The sequence below is a fragment of the Capsicum annuum genome, chromosome 4 (genome assembly GCF_002878395.1).
Source record: "Capsicum annuum cultivar UCD-10X-F1 chromosome 4, UCD10Xv1.1, whole genome shotgun sequence".
Classification (NCBI taxonomy): domain Eukaryota; kingdom Viridiplantae; phylum Streptophyta; class Magnoliopsida; order Solanales; family Solanaceae; genus Capsicum; species Capsicum annuum.
Genome location: NC_061114.1, coordinates 70817683 through 70828307, shown reverse-complemented (window position 1 = coordinate 70828307; position 10625 = coordinate 70817683). Strand labels below are relative to the sequence as shown.

The 10625-nt window shown below is 34.6% G+C and overlaps 1 protein-coding gene and 1 pseudogene across 1 annotated transcript; one reads left to right on the top strand and one right to left on the bottom strand.

Annotated features, from left to right (window-relative positions):
* Window positions 1-1297: 1297 nt before the first annotated feature.
* LOC107868959 lies at window positions 1298-2006 on the bottom strand (annotated as a pseudogene).
* A 3591-nt stretch (window positions 2007-5597) lies between these two features.
* LOC107868958 lies at window positions 5598-6272 on the top strand. The gene has a single exon (XM_016715563.2). It carries the CDS (start codon window positions 5598-5600, stop codon window positions 6270-6272), a length of 675 nt encoding a protein of 224 aa, XP_016571049.2.
* Window positions 6273-10625: the final 4353 nt, after the last annotated feature.

Sequence of the window (10625 nt, the reverse complement as noted above, 5' to 3'; positions counted from 1 at the left end):
CTCCTCTTTCCTTGATGTTTATCTTAGCCATGTCCTTTGTGATGCTTGTGGTATGTGTTTCATGATCATCAGAAAGGATTGTTAGTTATATTCCAATAGTGTACCCCCTTGGCATATCTATATAATTTGTGGTACTAATGCTAACCTTCCTATCATGAGGCTTGTGTGCTTGTTTTCTCTCTCTTTGATTTTGTAGGGTGCGAATTTGAGGACAAATTTCTTTCAAGATGGAGAGGATGATACAAGCATGAGGAGCACAAAAAATACAAGTTTTTGTTGACGGTCCAAGTTGTGGATTCGCAAAGTGAATTGACGACCTTTTGAAGCCTTGTCCGAGCTTGGGAACTACAAAGATTACAAGGCGCATTTATGAAAATGGACGCGTTTGAGCTTGTTGTGAACTCGCCCAAGGGAGTGTACGCCGTGACATGTGAGGGATGGACTTAGGTGCTCAAAAATACACCCAAGGCTGCCCCAAATACACTCCACACCCACCACCCTCATTAAGGGCAAAGGAGTCCTTTTGCAACACCTTTTGTTATAGACTATTTAAACATTTTCTTTAGTCTTGTTCCTTAGTTAGATTTTTTTTGATATCAAGTGTAATATTTTGAATACCATTTTCCTCTCAAGAAGAGAGTAGACCACTAACATTGAACACCACAAGTGAAATGTTCCACTTGTGTTGTGAAACGGCTAGAAACATGAGTTCTTGAGTGAACCGAGTTCCTCTTATGTTCCGTAAGAACTTGGTGCTTACTAATGTATTTTGTGGAGGGTTTAGAGTTTAATAAGATCTTTATTTACTACATTGTGTGTTCTTTTTGTGTCAAGTTACCTATCTTCTTTATCATTTAAGTTTGTGTTTGTTGCCTCCGTTTAGTGTCTAGTTTGTGTGGATTGTTTTTGTGTAGTAGCAAACTATTTTGTGCTATTTTAGATACCATTTGGTATCATCACCTCTCTGAAAAATGATACGTCCTCTACCTATTGAAAGGAAATGATAACTCCCTTATGTAATATTTTTTGGTGAAGTTTTTTTTTTCTTTCTAGAATTAAAATATAAAAAATATATAACTTTTATTTTTGTCTCATTTATTTTTTTGTTAAAAATAATATTTTCTTTTAGAATATATTGGTTATTGAAATAATGTTAATACAATTCAATCTTTTATTGTGTATTGCTATTAATTTCATGTCATTCTCTAAAAAATAATATGTGATATGTGGAGTTCTTTAAAACTAGATGTGGGTTGAAGAAGCGTCCACACTTAAACACTCCTGACTACCAGCCACATTAGATATCTGTAGATGGCTTAACCATCTCCTTCATGAACTGCAATATGTGTTCACGCTTTCAGTTATCAATTCTAATGATTTCCTTGTGCCCTCCATCATCATCCAACATAATCACTTTGATGGGCAACCAAATTCATATTGAATTTTTAGAAAAGAAAATTAATCTTTCTCTTCTTCGTGAATCCAATAACTTCAGGATAAAAAAACTAGCTTTCCCATGCAGACTTTTAAAACTGCTCCAGAATAAACAACCTTACCCATAACATCAAAATCTTATGTGTAATAACTCAAAAATTTAGTCGCTATCTCTTATTCTTTGATATACTTAACAAGAGTTTTACAATTGAAAAATAAAGCCAGACCTATAAACCCTGGAGTTTGACACTCTTTGGTGCTTAGTTGCCCAAGTTTCATCTCTAAATTTCAATAAGAAAACACATTAATGCTATCGGGATCACACCTATCTCTTTTTCTATCTCAAGACATGGTTTGTGAAATGAACTCAATTGCTTCCTAAGCTTAAGTTCATTAAAAGGGTCAAATTCTCTAATTCATTTGAGATTTCTGCTAGCAACTAAAACATTTCAAGATATTCCTGTTGTTTTATCATTTATGTAGTCATTTTCTTCCTCATCCTTTTCCTACTTTTGAACTCCAATAGTTCCAAGAATGCACAATTCAAACATAGCCACAAACTCGATGACCATGTACGTTTAATTGTTCAGCTGTAAACAAATTTTAGTATCAAAGATCTTAGTTGTCAGTGAAATTAATTATTTTAAAAAAATAATACAATCCATCATAATTTTGGCTATTGATCAACCAACACACTAGATGCAAATTCAAAGACACAATTTTATTTTTATTAACACATTTTCTACTTAGGGTTTATGCAAACTCAAAGATACTTAAATTTTTTATTGTCGGAAGTTTGTCCACAAAGTTTGAAATTTATTAAGATATATATGTGTGTGTGTGTATGTGTGTGTGTGTGTGTGTGTATATATATATATATATATATATATATATATATATATATATATATATATATATATATATATATTTTTTTTAAATGAAAAATAAAAGGAACGGTAATAAAAGTTATACATTTTTATATTTTAATTCTAGAAAGAAAAAAAGAAGAAAGATTTTTATTCAAAAAATGAGAAATCTCATTGAAAAATATTGTATAAAGGGATTATCGTTCCCTTTCAATATTTGAAGTGGGTGTTTCCCAAATACTAAACGTTCATGTGTAACGTGGGATTAACTCTAAAACAGATAAAAGCATAATTAGTAAAATTTCATAGATGAAATACAAAGAAAATAAAGTATATACAACCATTTGACTTTACTCGTGAAGGTAAAAATGTTATTTTTAAAGAATCCTCAACTCAAGTATAGATTTCATATTTTAAATCAAAAACTCAAATCAAACTAACATATAAATATATTTAATATTTTTATATACTTTTATAACTTTTATATTTTTTTTGGTTTGTTACATTAAATGATCGCTATTAATGTGTTGCCGACTGCATTTCCTGATTTTAATATAAAGTATTTTATAGAGAACTTTAAAAATAAACGGTGCATATATATCACTTAGTTGTTATGTTATACACCTTGGAGGATCATAGGACTTGAAGGGAGGCCGGAGAACACTTAAATTAGGATTTTTATTACATTAATTTTATTTGTTTTTGGATTTTAACATACATTCATTCATTGTGATTATGGTTACGTCCATGACAGGCTAAGCAACCTTTTTCAGGGTTAAGGCCAAGAACATGAGTATTATTCTTATGAATTGACTTGGTTTTGGTTGTTTATAATTATTTGTTGTTTATTTATACTTGTTATCACTATTTTAAAGATTTGAGACTCTTAGAATACATGAATAATCATCTTGTGAACCTGAGAATAGGAACAAGAGGATAGAACGTGGGATAGATAGAATAAAATTATAATCTACTAATTGAATGGAGTTATAATTTACATTTAGGGTAGGAATATACCTATGTGATCTATTTGGTTCAAGTATAGGATGAAATATGAATGTATTTAACTTAGTTCTTGCATCCTCTCTCAATGGTGTAGTTGTGGGGCTAAGTTAGATAATTGACTAGAGGATCGAAAAGCCGTAGTCACAGTATAAACCCCGTGAATGAACAACCAAGATAAGTAACCTAACCAATAATGTTATATAAAGTGGTATGATTGTTCATATTGCTTTAACCCTGGGCTTGTCCTCATTAATTATTCAATCCTTTAATTTATCGCATTATTAAGTTTACTCTTAGTTTACTCTCAAACAGTCTTGTGGTTACATTAGCACTAAGTTAATCTTAATAGTTGGAATAGTCTGGGATAGTTGTTAACACAAGTATCTGACGGATAGATATTTGGCTTGTAAAAGGCCACTATATTACTTGGTGAAACAACATACACTTTCATGTGTTCTTGGGCCCAATAATTTTTTGGCGCTGTTGTCGAGGACTAAAAAATTTGGCAATCGTCATAGTTTTAATTTTGCTTTTTTATTTTTTTGGTGATTTTCACCAGATCTTGGTTTCTGAATTTGTAGGCAATAGGTCAAAAGCCTAGAAAGCTGGCAAGGGATAGAGAGTTGGTTGAACCAGACCCCAAGCTCGAGCAACGCTTACACCAATGGAGAAGAAAAACAGTCTTTCTTTATCATATCCCACAAATTCATGAGGAATAAGACATTACTGCTCCTATGGCTGAGGATTCACCATCTCGCAGGATAGTTCACAAAGTGGCAATCCCACTTATGACTAAGGTGACCTTTGCCATTTGAAGATCGGCTCCTTGAGGTAGATTTGAACTTAAGTAGAACATGGTTCAGCTCTTCCACACCAGTGGACATTTCATCGAGCTATCACATGAAGATCCACAAGTCCATCTACAAAACTTTATGAAGATCAGTGACACATTCATCCCTGTAGGTGTATCAACTGATTATGTAATGCAGACACTATTCCCCTTTTCACTTTTGGAGGAAGAAAAAAAGTGGTTGAACGCTGAGTTGACAGGTTCAATCATAACTTGAGATGACTTAGCTCAAAAATTCCTCATTGATTTCTTCCTATCTGGCAAGTTTGCGAGACTTCATAGTGAGATTTTATGCTTCAAGTAGAGGCCAGACGAGAACCTATATCATGCTTAGGAGAGGTTCAAAGCTCTTCTTCAAGACTATCCATATCACTAATAGTCTAATGAGGTATTAACTCATACCTTTGTTAAAGTTCTTGACCATAACACAAAAATTTTGTTAAATTTAGCTGCAGGTGGTCAGGCTTTGAAAATGACTTATGATAATTTATACACCTTGTTGAACCAAATTATGTGAGGAAATCTGGATTGGCCTGGTGATACCTCAAAGAGCTCAATGAAAAAGGTTGTGGGTATGATCAAAGCTGATAGCATAACAACCTTAACCGCCCAACTTTCAGTTATGCATGGTAAAGTAATAACTCAGTTCAGCAATTTAGGTGTCCAGTGGTTTCAGGCTTAGGTTAATATGGTGCAACAGGTTTGGTATAGTATGAGATTTATGGAAATAGTGGCCACTCTACATAGTTGTGTGGAACCAATCCTAAATTCATCAACTTTATGGGCAATGCACAAAAGCCAAATTATGGTAATAACTATAACTATAAGCGATAGACTCAACCTATTCATTCTTGGGGAAACAATCAGCATCAGCGACACCAACAGTAGTAACACAATACACATACCATCAATATTGAGGAGACTTTGAAGAAGATTCTGGATAATCAAGATAAGATGGCTGCTAATATAAAAAATCAGCAAATTGCATAAAAATAATTAGAGCAGCAGTTGAGGCAATTGTAGTAGGCATAAAATACAAGGACTCAGGGTGGTTTTTCAAGTGATAATGAACCTCTGAAGTAAGTTATAACAATTACTTTGGGGATTGGTAAGGATCTTAATGACAAACCTCCAAAGAAATCTAAGGAGGTAGATGCAGAGTTAGTTCCACAACAGGTTGCAGATAAAGTTGCTGATAATTTAGGAAAGTATGAGTACCCCAAAACAATGGTTTCTGAATAAGTGAATAATAGACCACCACCACAATTCCCACAGAGATTTAATAAATCCACTGAGGATATCTATTTGAAAAGTTCTTTGACATGTCCAGAGAACTTTACATTGATTTGCCTTTGTTAGATGTTTTACAGGGAATGCCTAAGTACACCAAGTACTTAAAGGATATGGTGACTAATAAAGTAAAGCTGTAGGATATTAAGACAATGGCATTGATGGAGGAGTATATCTCTGTGGTAATAAAAAAGATGCCCAAGAAGCTTAAGGACCTAGAGAATTTCACCCTCCCCATACAGATTGGTGATAGTGAAATAGTCTATGTCTTCAGTAATTTAAGAACGAGTAAAAATTTGATGCCTCTAACTATGTTCAACACTCTTGGGTTGGGTGAGTCGAGACCATGCTCTTTGATGATCCAATTGGAAGACATGACCATAGATAAGCCTAAAGGAATAATTAAAGATGTGCTCATAAAGGTTGGTAAGTTTTTACTTCCTGCTGATTTTATTGTTTTGGATTATGATGTAGATAATAGGGTACCAATCATTCTGGTACATCCATTCTTATCCATGGAAGGAGCGTTGATAAACATAAGAGAGGGCACTCTCACAATGAGATTGAATGATGAGAAGGTAGTTTTCAAAGTTTATAAGTCACTGAATCTACCTTCCCACTACAAATATTTTTGTAAGATTACAGTGATGGAAGTGGATAAGTATGGAGTGGTAGAAAGTGCATCGCTAAAGACCTCTTCGGACAGTTTTATTGAGTTGCTTGAGCCACCACCTAAGACCGAAGTGATGATGATTGATAAGCATAAAAATGCTATTGTTGAGAAAGATATTGACCTTCAGAGTACACACTTAAGAGATCAAAAATAAATAAGAAGGTGGCCTTCAAGTAGAAGGAAGAAGATGAAGGAATTTGGCTGAGTAGTTATGTTAGGTCGTGCCGCAACACAAAATCAGGCGCTTCTTGGAAGGAAACCCAAGTTAAGGTAGGTATTTTATTTTCAGTATTCTAGTTTTTATTCATGTAGTATTTGTTTTTTTTGAGTCACGGGTTGATGGAAAGTCTAAGTACCAGAAACCTGAGCTAAGGAGTATGACAAAGACTAAGTGTGGGGTCCTTGAACCCTCTTGATATTTAAAGATACTGCTATCTAGGCCTAGAGGCCTCAAGGATTATTTTGATCTCTACTTTGAAGTTTACTTTAGGGACAAAGTAAGTTTTAAATGTTGGTAGGGAAATTCTCATGGTTTTGGGTGAAATAATGTTATAGGGTCTTGAGTCTTAGTTGTTATCTTAGTTTGTTGTGGGTTAAATTTGAAAAATTACAAAAAGAAATTGCTTTTTAGTTTTTAGTTTGTGAGTGTTAGTTTAGTAGGTGAATACTTCACCCACCCCATGGTTGTTCTTTTGGTTCTTTTCCACGAAGGTACCCTTTGAACCCAATATTTTTTTTAGGAGTAAATTTTAATTTTTTTTTTGTAGTATAAGCAAGATGGTCTTGTTGGTGTTATGTTTGATTATATGATGCAAGCTTCTTTGTATGTAAAGAGCATGTTGATTTTGTGAATTACCACTTTTGAGACACTTAGGCTCTTATTTATGACTCTTGAAATTTGTTAGCTTAATGTTGAATTCGTACTACTATTTGGTTGAGATTCTATGATGATCCTACTCAAGTTGATCATGTGCCATGTGTGTGTAAGGTTGTTGTGTATTCCTTATTAAATTTGATGTCTAGAACTTGCCTGGTGTGTGTGCAAAGAGAAATAAAGAGTGTGGATTTAGGAGATGATATAGGCATTTCTTTGATAGCCTTGATTATACCCCTGTTTACCTACTCTTGTGCATAATCCTAGTTAGCCCCATTGAGACTTTAACTTATCCTTTGGTAGCCTTGATGTAACCAGTTCCCCTTCTTTGTTTGACCTGAATTTGATCCAAAGCTCCTAAGCGCTTTAGTTGAAAATTATTGAAGTGAAGGAATGTGAAAATAAGAAAAAAGAGCTGAAAGTGAGGCCCCAAAAGTAGCTATTGGTGTTGTAATATTGATACGTGTTGTGGTTAGGAGTTGTGTAATGAAAATTTTTTCTAGTTTGTGCAAAAATTTGATCCTGAGTTGATGAATAATCCTTACTCCACATTATCTGTGAATGATCTTAATGAGATGGGCAAAAAGAAAGATAGGTGCAGTGAGAAGTGGTGAATTGTTGTTAATAGAGAGATCTTAATTTTCATGTGATGTATCAAAGTGCTTAAGGAAGTTATTCACTACTTTTAGCCAAATAGATCCCACTTGTCCCTTAGATTACATTACAACCCATAAAGACCTATTTGATTTGGAGCCATAACATTCTGATATTAGTGGAGTACTGCAATAAGGGCAAGCCTATGGTTCATCTTGTGTAACTTGTGAATTATTTGTGAGAGTGAGAGTAACATGATTCTTGTACCCATTTGTCATGACCCGAGGCTACCCCCTATCACGACAAGGGTGATTACGGTCACAAGTGACCACAAGCTAACCCATGAGCTGGTACCTGTTGTGAGCACTGAATAAAAATAGTAATAAAACGTCTGTGCAGAAGATAAACTAATAAAGTACTACAAATTTGAATACTGATAGTACGACTTAATCACAGGTCTGAAAAATTTGATAAGATACTAATAATCAAACGGTCTATTTGAAAATGATAAATAAAAACTGATAAAGCTGACTAACTGTCTGAAAGTCTGAAAGCCTCTAAACTGATTGAGGAGATAATGGGACAGACTCCCAACTAACTTCGGCTGATAGAACATAAAAAAGTACTAAAATAACTGAATAAGTGATAATATGTTCTCAAAGGATGAGGACTCACCACTGCTACTGCTGAGTAATGCTGGGCTATCAAAGTACGATCAGGAAACTGAGCGTCCGAACCTATGATATAAGACATCATAGCGCAAAGAAGAGTATGCGGTTAGTACTTTGAATGTACTGGTATATGAGATGAGGACAGGCTAAATGCATGGGGTACTATGCACATGAGATAAGGACTAACTGAAAAACATGAATTAACTGAGCATGAATGCATGAAAACTGTGATATTTGAGAATGTAGGACCAACCATAAACATATTTCTAAAATAATCTATAAATTGAAATACTGAAATCTATATAACGGAAAAATTGAGAATCTGTACACTTGGTCAAGTAAAATTGAATTGAAATACACTGAATACTGTACTGAGACTGTGGGAGGTCATGTAACCGATATGACCCAATCTGAGCTAATTGGGGTCCAACCTATAAACCAATTGGAAAGGTGTCAGTACCGTGCCACGGGTACTAACACTAGCTGTGTGGATCTACTAAACTGGTGTCCCAAAAAACCAGGATGTCAATCCTAAACTGATGAGTGACCCCTGAAAGGAAGGCAAGCCTAAACTGATGAGTGAATCCTCATATCCTTCGCTTTTCTGGAATACAGGGACTGCTACTAATGACTCTACCTAACTGATGGAAAAGCTCCCATCCCTGTATTTGCTCGGTGCTAAATCCTACTCCTAATTGAACTAACACTGACACTGAATTGAACTAAGTTTAACTGTACACCACAACTGATATTGCTTATCATGATCATAATAACTGAATAACTAGTGATGTTCATAGTTTAACTGGAATTATTACTTGAAATTCTAAAAACATGTAAACACATAGGTATCGAGTGTTCATAACCTACCAACACTGAATGATTAAAAATATTCGACATCAACTTGAAATACTGTAATACATGATTATAGTTCAAAAACCCAACTATGGATATTTCATCAAACATAGAAAAATCATAAACTTAAACATTAGGATGTCTTAAACATAAGGAAATAATAGGATTACATGGTTAAATTCATAACTTAGGGAGTTACCCGAAATCAATTGAACATGACATGAGAATTTCAACACTCAAAATACAATATGACTCATTCCACTTGAAAACACTCATAACCGTAACTTGTAATTGAATTAATAAGAGACTCATGGAGACAATTCAACTTGAACATGCAAAAACTGATAATTTAAACCAAAAGAGGACTCTTAGACTCCATGGGTGAAAAGGGCTCATGGATGAACATCACACACACCTCACTAGATGAATTCTTGAACATTCCTTAAGGATTTCTTAAACTTGAAGCTTGAATTCCTTGGTTTCTTGAGAAAAGGGCTTGAATCTTGTTCTTAGCAAGGGATGAGGGTTTTGATCGTGACTTGAGTGATTTGGGGATTAGGGAGTGGAAATAACATGTTTAAAAACCCCTTATAATGATTATGAGTGATTAGGGACGGTTTAGGGGTGTGAAAGAATTCAACGACCTTGATTCAATTCAAAACGGAGCACTTTTGACACTATGCAATCACCATGTGATGCATGGCAAATTGCACAGCCTTAAGGTGGGTGACGCATGGCTAATTGCACAGCCTTAAGTGGGCATCACATGGCTAATCGGACACCCTTTCTAGTGGCCCTTTGCGATTGTCATGCAACACACGACCTTTACATGCCGTAACTTTTTGTTCGGGTATCGAATTAAGTAGAAATTCGTATTATTGGAAAGCTAATTAAATTATATACAATTTGGTGGGTCTTAGGCTGCAAAATTCCACATATGTAAGAAGTTATACTGGTTCAAAGATGACCCTTAAGGAATCAAACACCAAACTTTGGCTGAATCAAAGGCTCTTAGCTCACTTTGATCCAAATGATCCTCATGAACATTTTCCCCTCCTCATAATCTCTCTTCGTATTAGGTTAATGATTATGAAACATGAATTAAATTATGGATCATGGTAATAGAGTTTACACACGTAGGAATAAAGGTCTGATTTCTAACTTTGAAATGTATGGGGTATTACAACATCTCCCCTTTGGGAACATTCGTCCTCGAATGAAACTGGTTAGACTGAGAGTGCTGAACTAAGGCAACTGAGATCACATACTGAACACACATGACTGGTAATATGATTACATAATTGAGTCTGAAAAAGGATACATGAACTGAACTGATTTTGTGAATGCATACAATGACATGAGAATGGTTATATAGTTGGAAATGAGAATGGGAAAAGAGTTAATCTAAGGAAATCTGTTACCTCAAGCTAAGTCTGAGTTTGCAGAGAAAAGATAAGGATAATTGTATGCATATTTGCTTCTTCTTCGCAAGTAGCTCTCTCAGGACTGATTTCGC